The sequence below is a fragment of the Drosophila tropicalis genome, unplaced genomic scaffold, assembly GCF_018151085.1.
Source record: "Drosophila tropicalis isolate 14030-0801.00 unplaced genomic scaffold, ASM1815108v1 contig_694, whole genome shotgun sequence".
Taxonomy (NCBI): Eukaryota; Metazoa; Arthropoda; class Insecta; order Diptera; family Drosophilidae; genus Drosophila; species Drosophila tropicalis.
This window is the reverse complement of record NW_027173176.1, coordinates 4,773,349-4,797,498: the sequence shown is the minus strand read 5'-3', so window position 1 is coordinate 4,797,498 and position 24,150 is coordinate 4,773,349. Positions and strand designations below refer to the sequence as shown.

Below are 24,150 nucleotides of genomic sequence, written 5' to 3'. Positions count from 1 at the left end.
TTGGCCTCACGCACACAAACATGCACAAGCCAAAACTCATAAGTTGCCTTTTGGCATGATTAATAATTTTTGCATTTTGCGCTCGTTTTTTTTTGGCTCACCCATTCAAAACATTTTTCCTTTACGGTTGTGTTTTTAATTTTTGTTTCGTTTTTGGTTGTTTTGTGTGTGTGTATATTCCACACACACACGTAACGGTGAGCAGACGCATCGAGCAACTTGCGAGCGCTTCGCACACATTTGGTCTTCTTTTTCATTCTGTTTTCTTGTTTTCTCTTGTTTCAATTGTTTATGCATATATGTACTTATGACTAGTGCGGAGCCTTTCAATTTGTTTACTCTAGTCGTTGGCCAGCAATGACGACCAGCAGAACATCGTATAAGCGACCGGCATTTTGGAAATTACCCGGTTACGAGTTTATACATGACGTAGCACTACCAACAGCAACAACAACATCATCATCAGCATTAGGGGGCAGGTGGGCAAACCATTTGCCTACCACTACCATCATCATCAGAACCTACCGCCACCTTGTCGTCTAACATCGCGGCGTCGGAGCAGCAGCAGCGGCAGCGGTCTCAAGAAGCGTGTCCATTTCGCTGATGAGCAGCAACAACAACAAAATGTTGTGGGGGTAAGTTCGAAGAAAATATAAAGAAAGAAAACGCAAAAAAGAATGGGAATAAACCACCATGCTCATATGGCTTGTCAATCGTCGTAGCTGTCACTGGGCGGGAAGCAAAGGGGGTCAGTCTGTCTGTGTGGCCCCAATTCGTTTCAGAAATCAGTTCAATAACATTTTACGCCTGTCGGCTCGTAAATTTGTCAAGCAAAAATTTAATTAATTGGCCACTGCTGCTGCAGTTTTCTCTCAAAATTTCCACATTTCATAAATTATCTTGGCCAAAAACCATTTGAAAATATAAATACATATGTATATAAAATTGACGTAAATGTCAAATGTTGTGTGCTTGATGATCTTTGCCAAATGCCTTTGCAATTTTCCATATCATTTTTGAATGCCTTTAATTGCATCGATCAAATATTTTGCCATAAATGAACTCTGAAATTGAGAAAAAAACACTGACAAAATCAATTTCAAATTCACCAGAAGGGCGGCCAACTGTCAATGAAAAGGGGGAGGGCAAAATTGGCGGATTACAAAATCGGAAACATAAATTCCATATCACATAGTTAGCAAATGAAATGAAATTCATTTCATTTTCAGAATCAAAAAAAGAAGAAGAAAAAAAACTAAACCAAACCAAAAATAAATAAAATGCAAACTAAAATGCCAAACTAAATGTATATATGTATGTATATTGTGTATATATGTATATTCTATATGTAAATTTATCATTCCACCCCCACCCCAATCACACTCAGAAAAACAAACAAGAGTAGACAAGCAGGAAAAGCGATTTTTCCGTTTGTAAAAATCTTGGCAAAAACAAAGGAAACATTTTTTTCTGCTCTCCCTCCCCCCAAAATCTATTACAGATATAATATTAAATTATTTTTTTTCGTAAAACAAAACTTACCTAACTGCCGAGATCGTGACTATTTCCATTGACTAATGCATCAAACATTTTCATATAGTCTCTAATTTATTTATGTCTGTACTTCTTGCTGGGCTCTTTTGATTGGTGGCAGTAAATAAATTTAATTACACTTTCCTTTGTTCATGAAAGAAGCAACAAAAAAAACTAATAAAACCGTTCAACAGATGGCCATGCCCAATGCTGAGCAGCCAAAACGTTGATCAATGTTCATCATAAAGAATATATATTTACATAAGGTATTCAGAACGTTCTTCATGATCAAGATGATGACATATGGCAATCATATTCAGGGTCGCTCTGCAGCTGGACCGAGTTTGTGTGTACACACATACACATACACATATGTATACAGTGTGGCCCTTTGAAAATGTTGCTAAAGATAAATTGCTTCAACTGTTTTTCGCAATTAAATGGAAAAGTTTATCGGACAAAGTTTTCAACAAGCGAAAGTGACGTCGAAAGTGCTAAATTTTTGTCTTGGCCATTTCAATGGAAATTTGTATACTCTTTAAAACCTTTAGACACAAATATATATACATACATAGCTATATATGTTCTTAGGACACAGAAAATTTAAAATCAAGATTAAATTAACTTATTCCCAACCATTTCTTTGCGCAGGAGTTTTTTGCCTAGAAGTATGCAACACTAAAACTTTCAAGCATTTGCCTTATTTGATCAAGTTTTTGAGTGATTTTAAACGATGTTCGTTTCATTGTTGCCATTTATCCTTTTCATTGATTAGCTAAATGTACATAGACTTACTGTGAACTTAACTTGAGTTTTATACGGCCAAGTTTGTTAAAAATTTGTAAAATTTAAAAAAAATCGAGCGGTTTTTACTAGAATTCCTATAAACATGATCAAAGTATCGTAAGTAATCTTAAAGATAAAATGAAAGTATTAAGTGAGATTTTAAAATAATAAGGAAAATAATGTCCGTAATAATACAAAGAAAATCGAGTAAGTAATCGATATAAAGAAATATTGCACAGTGCACAGTTTAAAAAAGAAAATTGAAACCGCATTTGCATTACGTATTGAATAGGATTTTAATTAATAAGGAAAATAAAGGGGCGTATCTGAATTTGCTCAAATTAAAAGTTCTAGCCCAATTAAACATAAAGCCCAAAAATTTAAGTTGATGGGGAAAAACTAAGGAAAATAAGAGATGCTGCCTTTGCTGTAGCGAGCAACTGAATGAGGAAAAGTGCTTTGAATTCCTGTATTTATACCAGTTTGGATCAAAGCCTCCCCCGATGAAAGGAGCAAAGTAATTTGTGTGGCCGTACTATTTTCCGCGCTTTGCAGACTATAGAAAGGTGCGCTATCTTACGTTCAACCAGAAAACTCCAGTCCTGGAATTTGCTGGTAGACTCTATATTGCCGCTGCTAATGAGGACACATCGCAAACTCTTTGCTCTTTAGAGGGTTATGAGGCAGTTGGTCTAATAGAGAGGTTATAGTTGTGATTCCACAAGTCCAGTCTTGTTTTACTGAAATCTTTGACCTACTTAAAAAACAGAATATTGGTCTCGAAACCGACAGGTGGGCTGTGATAAGCAAGAAATTGGGTCCATGTTCCGAAAAAAGTGTAACAAAAAATTGTCGAAATGAAGTTGCGATTTACATCGACGCTGATAGTGTCTAAACTGTGCACAGTTTAAAAAAGAAACTTGAAACCGCATCTGTATTACGTTTTTAATAGGATTTTAAATAATAAGGAAAATAAAAGGGCGTATTTAAATTTGCTCAAATTTAAAATTCTAGCCCAATTAAACATAAAGCCCAAAAATTTAAGTTGATGGGGCAAAACTAAGGAAAATAAGAGATGCTGCCTTTGCTGTAGCGAGCAACTGAATGAGGAAAAGTGCTTTGAATTCCTGTATTTATACCAGTTTCGATCAAAGCCTACCCCGATGAAGGGAGCAAAGTAATTAGTGTGGCCGTAGCTAGTCACAACGAAAAATACTTGCCTAAGCTTATCTAAAATGTAACCTGGGCAGTCTTAATTGGAGTTGGATTGTCTTTGAGTCTTTTGGCAATTGTTTTTGGTAAATTAAAGTCAAATCTTTTGAGGGTAGCTTTAGTTGAATAGATTGCATTTAATTAAAATGTCCTTCCTAGCTTTCTTCTCTTTATGGAATGAAATTAATTGTTAAATGTCGAAATAGAAAAAATTTGTTGCCCGTAATGTTGCTTTTTTTATAGAAAATATACCAAATTTATTTCGATATTTTATCGATTACTTGATTCTTGACTTGAGTTCTCAGTATTATACTTGAAAAAAACTCCAAAGACATACGGGGACCTAAAAACTCGCTCCCCTGACAATTGCCACATCATGCTTGTTTGCTTGCACATTAACATTAAATTACACATTACACATTAAATCAATTTCTGCTGCGCAAATAAAGTCCATTTAATTCCGAAATAGGATATGCAGCCCGGTGGGTAGAAACGGATGAATTCGTCACGTTTCTTATTCTTTATAGTTTTCCCCAGAATTCTGTTGACCAATTTCTAAAACCTTCGTTTTCATCTTATCCAAATCTAGAGACATCCTTATACAAACATTTTTTATTATTATCATAATTATCATAATTTTTATCAAGCCTTTCTTTAAGGGTTAATACTGACTTAGGGGTAGACTGACTTAGTTAAACTTAGTTTGGCAAACCTTTGCTTCGAAAACAAATGAGGAAAAGGAGGATCATGGGGAATTTAAGGGTTTTAAAAGGCTTCTAAGACCCATCACCCATGACTACAACTCAAAAGAACGGCAGCAAAGCAATTGACATATCTTCTATACCCAGTGGGGCTAAAGAGAGATAATGAAATATTTGAGATTCGCAAATTGATTTCATGTTTCTCAGCATGTAGTCTCAGTTGGTTGTATACATATACGAGTAGTATATGCTTATATCTCAATACATTCTCGTAGTATACCACGATCTGGCCCGTTGCCGTTGCCGTTGCAAAAAGGAATACGAATTGTATTTTAAAATTAGTACTTGAGCAGCTTTGCGATCGAACAAAACGCTGTACGGGCTGCAATACGCGCCACTTGCGCCTCGGAACGAAAAGATAAGCAATCGGTCTAATATATGTATACACAATAAATTAAACAAAAAGGGGAAATATACAGACAAAAAGCAAAAGAAAAAGAAAAGAAAGCCTAATGAAAGCCCATTGCAAGAAAATCCAGTGATCAAAAGAACAAAAGTTGAACGAAAAACATTCATAAAGAAACAAGAGACAGAAAGCAGAAGAAATGAGCCCAAAGTTGCATGAATTTGCTGTGGTCTTGCAACGTGATGGTCAGGCCACACCATGGGGCATACGTTTGGTTGGTGGCAATGATTTGGATACTCCGTTGATTATAACCAGGGTAAATAGACACACAACACCCAGAAGGAGGAAATACAATTATTATGTAATGGTCGTATAGTCAAGATCTGCCTCTGGTCAGTTTTTTGGGTTTTTGGTTTTTGGTTTTTGTAGCTTTGTGGTTAATGTCACCTCCTCTCTTAATGCGGCAGCAGCCCATTCATCAAAAACCCGCTTGCCAAACTCTTTTTTGGCCTTTGCCCGCCTTTTGCACTATTTAATGGCTAAATAAACAACAACAAATCAAAATAGCAAATTGAAAACTGGCACACAAAATTGCCTGCCGACAAACATTGAGAGATCTCTAGAGAACTAGGAAAAGCGCAAAACAAAAAAAAAAAAAAAAAAAAAAATAAAGCAAATTTGTTGCAACGTTGGCTGCCAAAAAACCAGCAGCAACTACAACAATAACAAAACAATACGACGCCAGTAAAACTAATTGAGGCGCAGCAAGCAAATAGAATTTGCATTTTGTAAACAGAATATGTGGCATGAGCATAATTATATTTATGTCTGCCGTCTCCTACATAAACAGACATATGTAGATACATTCATTCCCATCTATGTCAAGGTTGCCCCTGGTTGCTGCAAGCCCTAAAACAATTCACAAAAAACTTATCACGATGTAAAAAAACTGAAAACTCAATGGCTAATGTCATTCGCAAACTTTTCGAATGGTTGTGTTTATTTTAGATAGAAAGGGCTTCAAAAGGACCAAATTCAATTTGTTAGCTTGCCACAGTTGGAGAATGGAAAGTTTAGAAGAAGTTAGAAAAGCAATTTCCTCAAACTTGTGACAAAAATTTGCATAATTACGCCAATGTTTGCTATAAACTGGGCTTTCAATTCTGTTATTAACACTTTTTGCCCAACTCTTTTAAGCGAATCTGGTCAAATCTGAACTGTGGCACTTGGATTCCAGCAAGCGAAGCTAGTCATAGGCAAATACTTACTCATAAACTATTTTTGTCTTATATTTTTCCATCACACTATGATCTACGGGATCATAAGCAACGCCTTCAACTCCAACTCTTTTAGATTTTTACTTTTCGAAGTCAGAATATTCAGAGTAATACTTGAAAGAGATATGATTCTTAGCTCAAATACTCAAAATACTTTTAATAAAGTTTTAAATGCACAAAATCTTCATTTGTTATCCATTTGATTACATTTCAAAGTTGTTTATTGTAGGGACTTATCTTGAAGTGAAACACAAAGAAATATATTGGCTCCAAAAAGCGAATTCTTAGAACAGAAATCCTTTATGAAATAATTTCGGGATCGTCATCTTTAGGGTATTTCTTAGTCAGTGAACTGCCAAATTAGTTTGTAATTAAGTTATATGCATTCTTCTTCGTCTTCTATTTAATTGTCAGGTGCAAGTTGGCAGCCCTTCATATGGCGAACTGCTGCGGGGCGATATAATTGCCAAAATTGGCGAATATGATGCACGCGATTTGAGTCACGCCGATGCCCAGCAGCTGTTTCGTGGTGCCGGCAATGAGATCGGCCTCGTGGTGCACAGGTGAGAATCATTCCAAGTGGGATATTTCCTCCAAATCAATCATGATGTGATTTTCCTCCTTTAGGGACAACACAATCGCTTATACGCAGGGCGTCAATCAGGACACTGGAGTCGCCAGCGGCGGCTGCGTTTCGCGTAGTAACTCTACTTTAGCACCAGTTAGTCCGGATCTATTGCCACATCGTGGTCCATCACCATTTTTGCCAGGGCCAAGTCATTTTGAGCGTGCTTTGCAATTGCCGGTGGACACATTGCCACAGACTGTGTTTCCACAGTTAAACGCATCTGGTGGCTATGTGGCACCTCCGGAGGTCTTCACGCCAAAACCAACACGTGATCATCAGCAGGATGTGCAAGAGGAACAGGCAGCCATTGTTAATCAGGTGCGTTAATAGTCCAATCTCATACATGGAATATGATTCAAAGTCAATAAATTAAAGCCTTAAAAACATGCCCCGTTTCAATTGCGGTCATACCAGATTTCGGATATTGTATGCCCCTTGAAGTATGCAATGGGCTGACAAATGCTTTGTAACTTTAAAATTGAGTTGAACACAATGTTTGCTTTATTTCATATGTTTCTTGAAATGCTTATTGCATATTAACTTACCTCCGCCACTTTATGCTATGCTAACTACTTAACAGGGTATTAGGTATCCATTAAGGGCATAATGAGCTCTAAAAGAGTCCTGAAGAAGTTGCCCCATTTGTAGCTACTAATCAAAAACTTTAAATTATAATAATGTTTATCGTAAAGATCCAATGCAATTTGAAATAAGAAACTTTCAGTGGGACAATTTAATGTCTAATGCAGTTAACGTAAAGCCTAAAAGTATGCAAATAATTTCTATTTAACAGTGTCAAAGATAATTTTACAGCCTGTTCAATTTGGTATCTATTTTGTAATATTTTTGATCACGCTGACATCAGACGATTGAAATTTTGAATGGTCAAGGTTTTGTTGTTTACACATTCTAAATATAGAACAATCGACTAATATTGATACAAATATTAGCTGTGAATTTCAATTTTTGTGGGCGTCGTTCTCAACTCAACAGGAAGAGGCCGCAGTGACGCAGTCCAGAGGCAGCCAAACAGGCAGGCAGGCATGGCAGGTGGAAATGAATGATAATCCATTAGATTCCCAACTATATAGAACTATATGTATGTATAAAGATGCCCTCCTCACACACACACACAACGGTAGTGAGAGAGATACTTTTATACATACGACGCAAATAGAAAAAGAGAGCACAAAAATAAACAACAATTATTTGAAATATTTTTGGCCACTTTGACTGCAGGCAGGTGATACATGTGAGACATGAGGCATGAGCCAAGAGCCAAGAGGCAATAGCCAACAGCCATGAGGGCTAACTTGTGATCTTTTGGCAATGCCAATGAAAGTCCTCCTCACACCTTTTCCCTCCCCCCTCTGTCACTCTGTCCATGATGATGATGATCGTGATGATTGTGATGACGTTGCTAATGAATCAAGACAAACAAAATTGCCACTTGTCAAGGTCATCCACACATTTTGTGTTTGTCAATGTGCAGCACTATAAATAATATCAAGGTAGTTCATTTATATTTATACCCTACATATTCCCCTATTAGATGGTCTAAAAAAGAATCATCAGGTATGTTTCCGTTTCCGAATACTTTCGTATGTGCAATTTTTGGCATTCCTTTTTGTTTAGAAAGTCTCGATCTACTTGGGCCCAAGGCTAGTAATGCAGATTAGAGAAATCTTAAATGGGACATCAATTATATTCCTGATGTCAGAGACTTATTAACCTTAATTCTATATACATTTGTATTTAGACCTGTCATAGATTACAAAGTTTCCTAAAGTAGCCATAAATAAATCATGTCACTTTCACACAAACAAAATGAAAACCAATTAAAGTTTGAAATATTTCCAAATGGAAATTCCTAGTCTGAAATTTGTCGAAAAACGACTAAGAGCTTTTGGCGTTGCAATTGATGACATCATTGAAGTTTAGAAAATGGCATGGAAAATTAGAAAAATTAATGAATGCTTTGCTTTTAAGTCTTTCGAAACTTAATCAATAAAAAGCATAAAACAGACTACACACTACATAAAACAAAAAGATTAGAATAACAAAAAGCATAAACAATTATCTTACTTAAGCATCTTCATTCTTATAAGGCAGAAGAGAAATTTAATTGTCTTAATTATTTGTTTAAACTTAGACCAATTCTTGCTTGTCACTTTGAAATCTCACACTATATAATATGCCATAAAATATCTCAATGTGAACATTTAAATTAGAATTCCATATACTTCATTAGCTTACCAATTTTGGCTATTCATATCCACTTATGGCCAAGACAAAACAACTTCAGTTGAATCTGCTTTTGAGAGGGGTTTGTAAGGTCTGAAACGAAAAATATTTAATAGAATAATTTAAAAGAAAAAGTCAAAATCAAAGAAGCTAAAAATCGTTACTTCCTTCAACAGATATCCTTGAATAAGTCCCTTTCCTATTACGCCTACTGTAAGAGGTATTTCTCACCTACATAAATGTTATAGGAAGCTGATCCGAAATGGTCATAAAGAGCTTAGATGCCAATCCAATAGCTTTTGGCTATATGGACTCGACTTCTCATTTAGGTGTAACTATATCGGTATTAGAAATGGAATCGAAAAGGTCTCCTTATCTCATATTCTGTCCAAACATCTATCCAAGTTTACATCAAAAATTAGGTATATAAAATAAAGATTTATTTTAAAAATACTTTTTACACAAATTGATCTACATTTGAAATGAATTCTGTGCTATTCTTTATCTAAAAGATTTCAGAGGCTAAAAAGATCTTATATATGTATATACAAATATTTAACGACACACACCTTGAAAAAAAAAACATATCAAATGTTACGAATGGAAACATTTTTTGATAAACACCCAATAAATGTAAATATTCTAGCCCTCTTTTTCATTCTCCGTATATCCCCAGATGGGAGACTGCAGCCTTCACTTTTGGACTGGGGGGTTGGGGGAGGTCGAGAAAACAAAGCATAACCGTGTATAAATTATGAGTTCCTTGGATTCTTGTTAGCATCTTTTCCCCTGTTCCCTACCTCTCTACCTAGACGAACTTGAAAGTTCTTTGACGCCCAATTTGTTTTTTGTTTCTCTCAAGGTTAATTACACCTGTTTGCATTTGTTTTTGCTTTTGCTTTGGTTTTCGTTCATATTTCTTGGATATGAGACGTGTCAAAACATCAAATAATGTGTCCAGTCCAGAGGCAATTGGCTTGGACAGGCAACGAGAGCAATGTCAAACAGATTCATGTAACGAAATAATATTTGACAAATTCCTAAACCATTAGAAGATTAGAAAGGCAAACAAAATGAATATCCATCAATAATGTTCTTGGGCTCAATATTATTTTGTTGGCGTGTAAAATATTTCAATATTCTGTGTGTGTTTTGCAAATCCGTTTCCATATTTCTTTTCTTTTTTTCCTCTCTCTCATACAATTTATGTTTTTGCAATCGGGCGAAACAATAATAACCTCGAGTCTGTCGAGTTGTGCCTAATTTTCGAAATATTAAATTTAAAATTGCTCCACAAAAGCGGCAATTAAACGATATACATATGTTGGCAGTGGCGGAGGCCAAGAGGGGTTTCATTTCATAGAGAACACAAACTCAGATATTGAGCAATACAAGGACATAAAATACATAACTTTAACTGGATTTTAGGAAGCCTCAAAACATTTTTGGAAAAATTTCATATTCGATAAGTAAAATAAAGTCCATTTGACATATTTTTGAAACTTCTCTTGAAAATCATTTTGAACTCCAAGTTTTAAATTCGTAAACAAAAAAATATCTAAATACCCCAAAAAACCTCTAGGGGTATAAAACTTATTGTTTAAGTCGATTTTCTCGATTTTTCAAAGAAGATTAAAGTTTTCTCCTCAGCAGACTTTTCTTCATCATGCTTAAAGTGGTTGCGAATTACAGCACAATGGAGTAAAAACAGATAAGCAAATAGAAATAATAGAACTTTAATCTAGTTAAACAAATCCATATAGGAAGATTCCTTTTATGATCCTTTTTCGAATCGTTAATTGCCAGGGATTATCACATATCCAAAAGAAATTAGATCCTAGCCACTTTCCTTTTGGAAATAATGAAAATCCGCCACTGATTCTATATATATGCAAAAATAGATATAATATGGCAATTTTTTGTATTTTCTCAGGCAGGACAAACAAAATTAAATATGTATATATGTAGATAGATATAGGCTATGAAGGTGATGGTGGATGGAGATGGCTATGACCACAGCTATGGTGATGGGAGGGGAATGGAGATGCGGTGGGGTGGGGGTGCGGTTGGTTGGTGGGTGATCTATGAATGGCGCGTGGGCGTAAATGAAATGCGCTCCCAACAACATCCAAGTCCAAGTTTATACGTTTTGGTCTTGTTGTTGTTCTTGTTACGCTCTGTGAATAATCTATTTGCACAAAAACATTTGTTTTTTTCAAATATGTATAGATAAATGTATATATCTATACCTGAACAAATCCCCTCTCTTTTTACACTAATGTAGAAATAATGTATTGGTATTGGTGCGTGGGTCGTACGGCCTCTGACCGTCAGCACTAGGCACTCTGATGATCATCATCATCATCCTCATCATCATGATGATGATGGGGATGGTACATTCTCAACATATATGTATGTATGTATGTATTAGAGAATCAGTATATGGCACTGACACATCTTCAGTTTTTGTATATACAAATATATATATATATGTATATGTATGTATGTATATAGTAGCCATCTCTATATAGACAAATTGGAATTCGGAGCAGTCGAAATAGCAATAATTCGCCAGCATTTGAAAATTTTGAAATCAGTTGCGTTCGGAATATTGAAAAATAAACAACAATAAGAGGTCGAGAGCAAGTCTAAGATAAATTTTTTTGCAAAAAGATCCTTAAAATAAAACTAGTCCTAGTGAAACGATCTCTCCGTCAGTGGTCAAGTCGTAGTCGAAGTCGAAGAAGCAGATATATATCTCAAATCAGCGCCGATTTAAACGTGCCGTAAAAGCAAGTTAACGAAATCAATAATAATAAAACAAACAAAATTGAAAGAAAAAAATAAAAAACAAATAAATATGAAACTATAGTTAGAGCAAAGAAAAAAACGGGACTATATTTTTTTACATTTTTTTTTAAAATTATATAATCGTTTCTTCTTTTTTTTTTAATGCCATAATATTCTTTTCTATATGTATGTAATTTTTTTTGTTTCGTTTTGTTTAATTTCAAAAGGAGTTTAAATTTAAACACAAATTTCACAAAGAATATATATAAAATGGAGTACGTTCAGTTCAAAAACGGATCCCCCGTCTACTACAAGGAGCAGCCAGACCTTAATGAATGCATTCAATATCAAGTAAGCCCAATCAAGTGAATATGAAACAAAATCTCAAAGTGTTGACTTAATTGTTCTCGAAATGAATTGGCTTAAGCCTTAAGCCAATAAGGAATTCGAATCGCAAAGGCGGAATGGTCTCTTACGGATAGAATCTCTTTGTATTAGTAGAAGGTTTAAAGTTATGTCGCCTAAACGTTAATCGATTAGCTAAACTGGATGAAACTGAAACTGGAAACTGCATAAACAATTCGTTTTCGAATGGAAATGCCTCACCTTTTGCCTTCAAATATTTTGTACATTGAATTCAAGTTCAAATACAAGTGAAATGAAAATAATATATATCCATGGTTATATGAATATGAATATATATCTATATACCTACAAATTCCCCATATATTTGTTAAAAATATCATTAAAAAAGTCAATTTACATATAGAATATATATATATACCTCTCTCTCTCTCTCTCTCTCTTCTCCTGTCTTGTGGTATTGGCTTCTTATATACTACTCCTATATATATGAATCTCTTTTGATCTCTTTTATCTCTCTCTCGATATATATGTATGGCTATATGTTTATGTATAGCTTATTAAACATTTGTTGGCCTTTCGTCAATATGCGTCCGAAAGTCAAATTTTCCGTATACATTTTGTTGAAAAATGAAAACATATAATTTGTTTTTGTTTTTGTTCTTTTCATTTTTCATTGCTTTGCTCGGTTTTTGCGCTCAATTGTAATTCATACCATCCGATCCCGTCGGGATATTTTTAGGCCCCCAGAGAGAAATCCAACAAGAAAGAGGGAGACAGAGCAAGAAATAGCGAGAGAGTGGGAGAAAGAGAGAGGGGGATAGTCAGAACGGAACTAAGAACAAGCAACAACAACAACAAGTTAAATAAATAAACAATATGATTATAAATGAAATTAATTTCAAAATCCAAGACAAAAAGCATTGGCGTTAATTTGAGCACAAGACTCAACAAATACAGGGGCGGATTTTGAGGGTGATTAGCCATTTAAGTTCTTATTCTATATGTCCAGATAGATCGAATGCTTTCTCACTTGAAAAATATTTCAATTTGAGTAATTTTTAACTTAGTTGAACTCGAAACAGTTTCTAAAAAGTTATTTCTATTAATGACTTGGATCTTAAGCCGAATCGAATGTGGGCCAAGAATCTCAGAGTCAGTCAAGAAATTTACAAATTTCACTTCAACTACTTTATAGACAGTTTTTAAAGAGGATAGTTATTTGATTTGTTTTTACTATACTTATTCTTAGATTGCTAAAGACTAAAACATCAAATAAAAGTATATATATATATATGTATGTATAATGATTTTTTTTACAATATTTTTTTTTGAGTTTTATGTCAAAATTTTAGCTAAATATGAACTGAGGCAATGGTTAGGGGAGGGGGGACGGTAGAACATAAAATACGTTAAGACTTAGATTCAATTAAAAGCCAAAAAAAAAAATTTATATGAGAATTAGGTAAAAATAAAGTAGCAAAATATTGAAAATGACCCTCAAATGATATTTCAAAATATTTTTGATGCTTGTGCGCCAGCCATGAATTTTAAATTTAGAAAGACAAAAAAAAGAAGAAAAAAAACAGAAATTATTTATACTTATTCTCTATATATATATATATATCTATACTTGTGTGTGTGTGTTTCTTTGCTATTTGCTTTCCAAGGTGAATGTGTGGCTGGAAGATTGGGTGGGGAGTCAGAGTTGTAATCATTTGCCTAGACAGGCCGTGTCATTCAGTATGGAGGCAATTAGCTGCTTGTCACTGAGTGCTGCATGGACTTCCTCCTCGTCCCATTGCAGCAGGACTTTATTGAGCCGGGGCTCCTTTTTCCGCATGATGCGTATTATGCCGCGAGTCTCCACCAGATCCACAGTGCCAGCAAACTCTGCCTGGTCGAGAGCGAGGATATTTCGCTTGCTGCACACACGTCGATATACCTCATGGAGTCTGCCCATGCTGATGTCCTTGTTGCGTTCATTGCGCAACATTAGCACCAGAGAGCATAGCATTAGCTTCTGTTGCAGCGGAAAAGCTGCCTCAATATCCTCCTCCAAATTCTGAGAAGCTCCATAGACTTTGTTTAGAACAGCGGCCACTTGGGTAACCTGTACGGGTTTGAGAATATCTATTGGAAAGTGAATGGTGTTTAGTTGGGTGATTTATATTGAGAATTTCATGGACTCACCTTCAGTTTGTTGCTGCTGCTGCTGGGGCTGGGGCTGGTGCTGCCCATCCAAATTCAAGGCTTTCATATTGAATTCTTTTTCGCCATCACGTTTCTGTTGTTCGGCTATTTCCACCACACGCCTGCCTATGTCCAGAGCACGACGCACATCTCCACTGATGGCACTAACTTTGGCGGCCAGCAATTGCAAGGTGACGGGAGGAAAGACATCGAGAAGATCAGCCTCGGCCAGGCGTGACTTGAATATGTCGACAATCTGTTGCTTGGTGTATGGGGGAAAGTGCATCAGTCTTGGCTTTAGCTCGCATCGAGCATTCAGACGTGTCAGCGTCCGATCTGTGAGATCCAAACTGTTGGCGATGCCAACCAAAAGTATACGGGCTCCAGGCAGAGCTGGCCACTCGAATATCGTATAGAGGACAGCTTGCCTGGCCGTGCTCAACTGATCGATCTCATCGAGAACAAGTAAGAGCATTCGCTTGGCTGTCCGCAAGTGTCGTTGTATGGCCTCCAGATGATCACGTTCAGTCCGCCCTGTAGGTTTTAGGTGCAGTTCGGTGCATAGCTTCTTGTAGACAGCTCCAACGCTGGCAATGCTGGTGCAATTGATATAGACACGCTGCAAACGTTTTGAGAGCTCCGGATCACGTAGGAGGAGGGAGAGGCAAGCTGTTTTGCCAGTACCTGGCTGTCCCGATACATATAAACTGCCCGAGGTTTGCTTCTCCAAATGGCTTGTGAAGAAATCACGCAATTCCTGTAATTGTTGCTCACGACCAGGTAGATTTTGTGTCTCTGCACTGTTGAGGACACGCCGGGCATTTTGGTATTTATTACGTTTAACCTCCTCCTCCTCCTCCACATCAACCTCAACCACCTGATCCTGTTCCTCCTCCACCTGCTTCAGTTGCTCAGTCTTGGTCTCCTCTATGGTGGATGGTGGGCGCTCGTCTATGCTCAGACGATTCATGAGACGTGTGGGACTTATCAAGTGCTGTGGCAATGGTTGCTTCCTACGTTGTTTCGGTGGCGACACATCGCCAATTGTCTCTTCGTCGCTGGCTGTGGCTAATGCCTTTCTGTTGCTGCTGCTGCGTGGCGTCTTTGGTTCCGCCGCCTCCGGTTTGCCACCCAATTTGGATCTCCGTCTTGCGACCGCCTTGTCCATTTTATTCAACAAATTTCTGTTTTCGTTATTCTCTGAAATTACACTAATAACATCATCATCATCATCATTTCGATGTCGATCTCGATCATTCTCCTCCTCCTCCTCGCTATCGGGGTCTGGACGGGACTGTCGTCTACGCCAAATTTCCGAACGTCGTGGCAGCGGTGACGACGGCAAAGCGGTCAGAGTCGACGTCGATTTGTTTACGCTGCTCAAGCGAGTGGACCGACGCACAGAAGCCATAATGTTATGTGTTTTTTTAGGGGGCGTTTAGTTTTTCCTTTTGTTAATACTGTTACACTTTGGAAAGCACGTTAATTAATTTAGTCTAATGACTTGTGGTATAAATTGTGATATTTGTATTAAATACATTTGGAGGGAAAATAAAAAGGCGCGCCAGTGTTGCCAGAAATTGGCAAGTGCTAAGGGTCTGAGTAAAAGTCCTAAGGTTGAGTAAAAGTCCTAAGGCTCAGTAAAAGTCCTAAGTTAAGTAAAAGTCCTAAGGGCTGAGCCACAGAAAATTCAAACTGTTGGCGGTAAAATTTACTTTTCCTTACAGCAGTTAAAGTGATTGGTTTTAATGAAATATGAACTCTTTGATTAGAACTCTGCAGCTGTTTACTTGAATTAATTTCCGCAGTAGATTAAATTACTTACACATTCGTTCAACTGTAGAGAATGGTAAAAATAAAAACTGCCAAAAATATTGTAGAAAAATACAAATTCGCTGGATGTTGTGTGTCCGTCTGATGCCTGCTGCTGCTGCTGCTGGCAAAGAATAACGCTTACGTAAGCGCCTATAAATATTTGCCTTGGGGGTTGGTATATTTTTAAAGTATATAAGCGGGGCCCCACATAAAATGGAATTTTGGTAAATAAACTTTATACAAAATTCTCGCACACACACACACACACACACATACATATGAGACATGAGAGAAAATTCTAGAAAATTACTCGACTAAACCATAATCGCACTTTGATTTATTTTGATATGTTTGTGTATATTCGTTTGATTTTTTTTTTTTTTTTTGGGATAAACAAAGTCGTTAATCTTTTACTGATCTATTTTTCATTTTGAAATTATTTTCCAGCCATACCGAACAACTCCACTGGTCTTGCCCGGTGCCAAAGTGAAGAAGGATGCTCCCACCACAGAGTCCTATCTGAGACACTATCCAAATCCGGCTGTGCGCGCCCATCCAGGACACGACTACCATGACAGTATCATGAAGCAACGCGTTGCCGATACAATGTTGCACAAGGTTGTTGGTCAGGATGCCGACACTGGCAGAGTAAGTGAATCCGAATTTCAAATCCGAATCGGAATCCGAATCTCATCTCTCAATTCAACTTCCAGGTCTTCCACAAGCAATTCAACTCGCCCATCGGCCTCTACTCGAACAGCAACATTGAGGACACCATCAGAACAACAGTTCCGTAAGTTGTCATCTATGAAAATTGTTTAACACACGGCAACTAAATAAACAGAATTAATAATAATAATAAAACCCAAAAGCTGTTTCATGCTATATTAAAAAACAAAAAACAAACTCGAAAATTAAACACTAATTATTGAATCTTCTATTTTTTGGAATTTTACGCTTGAAAAGAATTGAAACAATGTTTAAACACAAACTATTTTCTTACTTTCCTTTCTTATTTAACCTTTTTTCTTTTTTTGATTTGAGAATTTTTAAATATAAATCAAAATTTTTTGTAGAAAATAGTAAATTTAAAAAACAAAAGCGCCTCAATTAGCTTCAGACTAATAAAGCGAGACATGATCTTAAGTAGTCTTTATATTAATAAATATAGAAACTATTGGTTAAATCGACTAATCGAAGGCTCCAAACAAAAAATCAAATTTACTAATACCAAAACACGCAAACAGCACACACACACACACACACAAACATCATTATACAAAAATTAGCCCCCTTAGATGTTGTATGTCCTATATATATCTCTATATATATATATATATATTCTATGTATATTGTTGTAGCTTTGCCACAAGCGATAGCAATCGCTTGAAGGAAAGTCCTTTGCATCGTCCTTTGCCAACAAAACTTGACGGGTAAAAGTAAAACCAAATCATATATAAACAAAAAACCTCTTATCTATTGAGCATATTCTGATTCCTATAGATATAATGATTGATATTTTTTTTTTGGATTGTATTTTGAATTGAAAACAAAACTTGAACTTTGACTTTCGAAGGCATATTGAATATCCTTAAAAATCGGAATGTTTGACAATGTTTTTATACCCATATTATCCATAAATCCTCCTGCCTGTCTGTAAATATATATACATACATATATATATTAACCGTTATGTATTGTTGTATCCCTGAAGAACCGCAACAAGTGCAAGTCCAATTGATATCCTTTACCAAATATCCAATGTTATATATAAAAGTCTTACTACAGAACAACAAAAACAACAGCAAACAACAACTACAACAACCACAACAAAAAAAAAACATGATACACGTTTTTATATATATATATATTATTGCATGTGATCTGCTGTCTATATGTTTGTATAATTTACCTTAATGTCAGTCCTCTATGTATCTGTCTCTGTCACTCTCTCTCTCTCTCTCTCTGTCTCTCTCTGTCTCTCTCTCTTGCAATACACAAACACTTCCTTCCTATAGTAGTTTTAATATAAACAAAAAAAACTATTTTCCAATTCCCTTGACAATGATTGAGGTAAATTTTAGGATGGCAAAGGTGTGGCAACAAAAGTTGTGGGCGGTAAGGGGAGGGGGAACTAAAACGTTGATTATCATTATTAGGCACAGATGCTGTACATACAAAATAATCATCATAAAAAACCAACAACAACAACAACAAATTGTTAACTACTTTTTGCCTAACCAACCAACCAATCAACCAACAAAAAAAAACCAACCAGAAAAAAACGAACCAAAACCAAAACAAATTATAAAATAAATAGTATTAGATTATCAACTATAGAACATAGCTGCACGATTAATATTAGAATTTTCATCGATCTATCTTTCCTGGAACAAAAACGTCAAATTCTGGAGCAACAAAAGCAAAAAGAACAACTTGCTGAACAACAACGACAACAACGCCAACAACAACTGCAGCAACTCTATCAACAAAAATAAATGAAACAAATTCAAAAGCCAAAACAAAACCAAAAAATCTATCAAAAAATAAGCAATTATAATCCACAATTATTTAGTAGCTGAATTACTAGATATTTTCCCCGCCACCCCCCCTACCAAACTACTTCGATTCCCTTTCCCACGCCACGAACCTCCAGCCCCTTAGCCCTGCCCTGCCAAAATTCCTACAGTTGCCTAATCTTTATACAGACTTACAGGCGGCGTATATACAAACTACAGTGAAACTTTGATATAATGTATCTGAGGGGATCCACAAATTTCTATGTGAGATCCATTGACTAGCCAAATGTACTTTTGATTAAAGTGTTAAAAAGTTGTTCACTAAACTGATCAACTGAACATATTCTACCTTCGTTGATCTTTTTTTGCTCAAGATGTGATCATCAAAATAAATTGTAGAAGAGGCCAACAATTGAGCAACTGAAGAACTGATCACTGAAGTAAGCAACAAATTCAGTGATTTGATTCAAATCAAGATCAAGCTTTATCCAACACTACTTCTGAGACATTTGTTTCGTCCATTATATTGGAGTTTCACTGTCTATATTGAGAGTTCCTTCCACAACTAATTCTAAGACTAATCAAAAAAAAAAAAAAAAAATCCAACAAGAAATTTTACTTCACTACATAAACGAGAAAAAAGACGTCTTGCTGAATTATTATTTATAACGAAAAGTTCCTAAAAAACAAACAAACAATATTCATGACATTTATCCACTCCTCCCTCCCCCCCAGCAATCCCACCCAGCCAAAAACCACTCACTAATATTAATCCATTCTCATGCTAAATCTAATAACAAAATAAGAACAAGAAGATCATACAAACTTCTAATTTTAATTACTTTTGTTATGCAGTTTCGTTTGAATTACTTTTTACTTAGTTTATAAGCAATTCTTTTTTTTTGTTATTGAATTTAATTTCTTAATTCTTTAATTATTACTTCCTTTTTTTTTTGGAAATTGTTTGCGAAATTGTCAAGTTTAACGACAACTACAACAACAATGAAAAAAAAAAAAAAAAATTATAAAAAAATCGAAAAAAAAAAAAACAAAACAAAATAATTCTAACGTATTTTGTGCACATCCTGTTTTCTCTTTCTATTCTCTCTCTCTCTCACACACACAACTCTCTCTCTCACACGCTACTCAACTGATGTAAAAAAAAAAAAACAAACCAACAACAACAATATCTCAACAAAAAAATATATTTTCATTTGAATTAAACCAACAAAAATAACATTTACAAATTACAAATTAAAAAATATTTCATAACCCTCCCCCAAAAAACAACCCAAACCAAAATATAAAAAAAAAATGTAAAAAAAAAAAATTAAATTTAAAAAATGGCGCTTTAACGATCTCAAATGAAATGGAAAATGTAAACCGATCAACAAAATGAAAAACAAAAAAAAAAAACACAAAACACTCTCTCTCAAAAAAAAAAAAACACAGTTATAAGAAAACTGTCCAATACGATCCAAGGAACAGCGAAACCTACAGAGCCATTCAAGAAGAGGGCAACTACAGCAACTATGGTCATGGCCATGGCCAAGCTTCGCCACAGGAAGTGACCATACCTGTTCAGACTAGGGTCTATCAGCCCAATAGATTGGTTCCAGGAAAGGTAAGATCGTGCGCAACACTCTCTCTCTTGCTCTCTGTCTCTCTCTCTCTCTCTCTGTCTATTTATCCCAAAACTCTCTCAATCAATCAATCAAACAAAAGTGTTGAATCAAAAAAAAAAAAAAAAACAAATCTAAATGTTGGGATATATATTATATACTCGTTAGATCGCTCATAAAATATGTGTATAAACAAAAAAAAAAAACAACTACTCTCCATTAACTATCTCTGTCTCTATATATATGTGTATATATCTATTTCATACAATTTCATGTACAGTCAATTAAATGTTAGTTGTGCTATCTCTGTTTGTTTCATGTCTCTGCGTCTCTCTGTCTCTCTCTTTCTCAATCTATCTATCTATCTATCTATTTTTCTCATGTACAGTTCTATTGTCTCTCTCTCTCTCTTTCTCTTTCTCTGAGTCACTATACATCTATCTCTTTCTAATCTATCTGTTTGTTTCATGTCTCTAAGCAGAATGTTAATTACTAACTGCAAGTCGTATGTCCATCATTCATTGTTAATCAAACATTTCTCTCTCTCTCTCTCTATGTATATTTTCCTCAAATCACCAGCAACATGAATTGGCCAATATATATGTATATAGTTTTTTTTCGCTGCCATTTTAACATCTGAAAACGCTCATTAACATTTTGCCATGCCATACATACATACATACATATATACATATATAGGATTTTCCACAGTGATTTTCCATAGAGATTTTCGAAGCGATATCAAAAACATTTTCTTGTTCTCTCTTCTCTTTAGAAACCAGTATCAGCGCCAGTATCCCGGCCGCCGTACAATGTAAGTACTGAACAAACTTGTTCTTAAGTAGTAGTTAAATCCATAATAATTACTTTTTTTATTTTTTGCAGGTGGTAAACACTCACGATGAGAATATACGCCAGAGCGGCTCCTTCAATCGTCTGATGTACAGCGTCGTTGGTGCCACCGACTACTAAGGAGTAATTGCAACAGCAACAACAGCAACCAACATCAACAACAAACAACAAACAACAACAACATCGACATCAGAGTGGGGGCAGTTTAAACTCATAACAAATATTTAGCGGATTTTTATGAAATTCTGTTTAACTTATTAAATAAATTATACAAAAAGAAAACCAAAAAAAAAAAAAAAAGAAACGACAACAACTAACCAGCTTAATGATAAATTGGATAAAACTACGGTTCTATATACTTTTTTTTTTTTTTTTTTGTGATGAAAACTGAATTGGAATCTCTTACCTAAAACCTACATACATATCTACTACGAACCTACCATACTGAAAACAAAACTTATCTCTGCAATAGCAATAAAGAAAAACACAACAAATGAAAGTAAACTAATTTAATTTAATATTATTTTCGATTTTATGTTATTCTAATTGACTCAATGTCAATTGCGAGTGGTTCTAGTCTTTGAATGTAATAAAATATAATAAATATATATACATAAATACAATAATTTCAGTTGACTGATTTGGACAAACTTTGGAGAGGAATCGCTGAACCCAAGTTTTTGGGGTTCCTTCCCCGAGAATCCGCCACTGTCGATGCCAATGGCATACCATAAACCAAGTGCATCGAAGGGTTCCAATACGACAAGACTAATGTAAATCATAATTAGAATTTGTTGCACTCTTGCACCTTAGCGCCACTAGAAAACTACTTTGACAAACATTTAGACACATACCAGAGCTATTTGTCGTTGGATTTTTATGAAATTCAGTATGCCGTTAGACACTGATAGTAGATATTCGTGTACAAAATTTGATAATAATACTATATTAGTTGTGGGAAAAATTTAAACATCAACAATCCGAGAACTTGTGAACTTGGTATTCAAATGGACGAACTGACATTGCTAGATGGATTCGGCTGATGTTACTACTCAATCATATACAGTAAAACCTCGATTTAAAGGAGTAAATAATTCAAAAATTGTGAATTGAAAATTTGATTCGGAATTTTGAATGAAAATAAGAAACAATTTTTACAAAATTTACTGAAACAATTTTATTTGCCACTAATTTGCACACCTTTCTGAGTCGTCCATCCCAGTTCAACTCTTCGCTATCAGGTAGCTACAGATCCTTTAAAGTCACCCTTCTGACCTGGAAATGGTTATCCTTTGAGCGAGCGAGATAGAAAATGTAGTCTGAATATCTTTTGCATAACATGACCAAGCAAATGTATAAAGTGTTTGAGACATATGCAAACATAACACATAATCTATCATTAATCATTGAAGCAATTAAACATATTTATATTGAAATTATATATAGACTCTCTATATACATATATGTGTGTGTGTGTCTATAACATGAGCATGCACATAAATTGGACTTTAATTTGAATGGAAATAAGTCACTTAAGTACATTGCACGTGTGAGTAATCTATGTCCAGGAGCGGATTGCCATATGAAAGAAGAAAGGAAGAACTTAAGAGATTTAACTACAGCTAACTAAATGCTAAGTAGGTCTTGATATTTAAAAGAAAAGTCGTAGAACTGTTTAGAAAAAGTCTTAAGGAAGTATTTGATGGGAATATGTACATATATTGCTAAGGTGTCCTTGAGCATTATTTGTCCCCCCTTTTGGTTAATATCTAATCTTTTGCTTCACCAAAGGATAATAGATCTCGTACTATATTCAATTAAAAGTCTGGTTAAACCACCGTCAACCACCCCATAATAAACCGGCTCTGTGTATTGTGAATTTAACTATGTCTTGTATTGTGCATAACAATTGTTTTGCCTGTGTGTGTGTGTGTGTGTGTGTTACACACGCACACTTAGTGTACTTTCACTTCATGGCTAACAATAAGTAAGACACAGTGCGCCCCCATTAAATGGTCAACAGTCAGAGAGGATGACCTTGCCGACATCTCCATCATCAAATGAGAGGGGGAAAAAACGAACAAACTGAAATATCTTCCATGGAAATTTGGGGCGTAACTCTAAGACTTTAAGTAGGTAATTGTAATCGCATCAACGACTACAAATATCAAATTATATTGGGCGGTGTTTAATGGCATTATGTCTGTCTATATGTCGGCCTGTCTCTGTCTCTGTACGTGCGATCGATCACATGGCAACGGTATTCGCATCTGGTGTAAAAGGGCTTGAAATGCAAAAGATTTGGCAATCGACGACATCAAAGATCGTTGGAACTATTCAACCGCAACGTGGTCGTAACAGATATAACGTTTTTTTGTCTTTCAGTCTTTACTGTTTAACGATTTGGGTCAAATGCGTTCAAAACAATAGTTGGCCATATCGTCTCCTATCCATAGACATTTTTGTTTCTATTTTTTTTTTGGGCAAAGTCTAGTTAAATACATTGACCTCAAGAATGTGAACCCCATCAAACTGGAGTTGAATGATTACTCAAGATGAATTTGAGATTTGCACTACCCACAAAACCAAAGATTAGCTGTAATAATTGCATAAAAAATGTATAAAAATAAATACGTTTACATCTTCAGTTAAGTTGATTACATGCCAAAGGAGTTGGAGAGAGAGGGAGAGGGAGAGGGAGAAAGACGGACTAACCACAGATAGTCGTAATTTACATTTTTATTTATGAGATTGCATAGCTTGGAAAATTTATTGCAACATTTGCCATAAACACACATATTGATATACTTTACTTGACTTTACTTTACTCGTTGTACGTAAATACATGCACTTTGCTTGTTCGTTTGTATGTGTGTGTGTGTGTGTGTGTATATAAATCTATTTATCCGTGTTGTATATAGACATGTCAACGATTTTTAATGTTAAATGACAAATTCGTGAAAGTTTTTTAACGCCCCAAATATCAATCAGTTGTCCAACTTCACTCACTTGAATGTTAGCTAACATTAAGGCTAAAAGACAATCAGTCTCCCCTCGCTGTTACTGGGCAACAACAACCCCAACAACAACAAATAGAAAAATGTAACAAATTCACGTAATACACATATCATTCAGCCCCCCCCATGCAAATGATCAAAAAGGTCCAACGGCAAAGCCAACAAAACAAACAAGCAAAAAAAAAAAAAACA

At 35.4% G+C, this 24,150-nt stretch overlaps 2 protein-coding genes across 15 annotated transcripts; one reads left to right on the top strand and one right to left on the bottom strand.

The window, feature by feature from the left end:
* Nucleotides 1-342: 342 nt before the first annotated feature.
* Zasp66 (PDZ_signaling and DUF4749 domain-containing protein Zasp66) lies at nucleotides 343-21,449 on the top strand. Of its 14 annotated transcripts, XM_068293216.1 has the most exons (10): nucleotides 343-465; nucleotides 519-635; nucleotides 6,330-6,478; nucleotides 6,543-6,861; nucleotides 16,396-16,596; nucleotides 16,662-16,741; nucleotides 17,310-17,381; nucleotides 19,920-20,091; nucleotides 20,865-20,903; nucleotides 20,975-21,449. In XM_068293216.1, exons 1-10 carry the CDS (start codon nucleotides 358-360, stop codon nucleotides 21,059-21,061), a joined length of 1,344 nt encoding a protein of 447 aa, XP_068149317.1. In that variant the 5' UTR covers nucleotides 343-357; the 3' UTR covers nucleotides 21,062-21,449. The 14 variants fall into 14 exon arrangements, 13 of the variants coding, with proteins under 13 accessions (XP_068149317.1, XP_068149318.1, XP_068149319.1 ...); XM_068293217.1 differs by lacking the exon at nucleotides 17,310-17,381; XM_068293205.1 differs by lacking the exons at nucleotides 343-465; nucleotides 519-635 and adding an exon at nucleotides 4,566-4,954.
* On the bottom strand, nucleotides 13,026-15,707 carry Cdc6 (Cell division cycle 6). The gene is made up of 2 exons (XM_068293204.1): nucleotides 14,134-15,707; nucleotides 13,026-14,073 (listed from the first exon to the last, which is right to left on the bottom strand). The coding sequence occupies exons 1-2, from the start codon at nucleotides 15,542-15,544 to the stop codon at nucleotides 13,655-13,657; spliced, it is 1,830 nt and encodes a 609-aa protein (XP_068149305.1). The 5' UTR covers nucleotides 15,545-15,707; the 3' UTR covers nucleotides 13,026-13,654.
* Nucleotides 21,450-24,150: the final 2,701 nt, after the last annotated feature.

Coding starts and splice junctions, on each gene's coding strand:
- Cdc6 (XM_068293204.1), bottom strand. CDS start 15,544: ATGGCTTCTGTGCGTCGGTCCACTCGCTTGAGCAGCGTAAACAAATCG. Junction 14,074..14,133: donor GCAGCAGCAACAAACTGAAG/GTGAGTCCATGA, acceptor ACTTTCCAATAG/ATATTCTCAAACCCGTACAG.
- Zasp66 (XM_068293216.1), top strand. CDS start 358: ATGACGACCAGCAGAACATCGTATAAGCGACCGGCATTTTGGAAATTA. Junction 466..518: donor CAACAACAACATCATCATCA/GCATTAGGGGGC, acceptor CATCATCATCAG/AACCTACCGCCACCTTGTCG. Junction 20,904..20,974: donor TATCCCGGCCGCCGTACAAT/GTAAGTACTGAA, acceptor TATTTTTTGCAG/GTGGTAAACACTCACGATGA.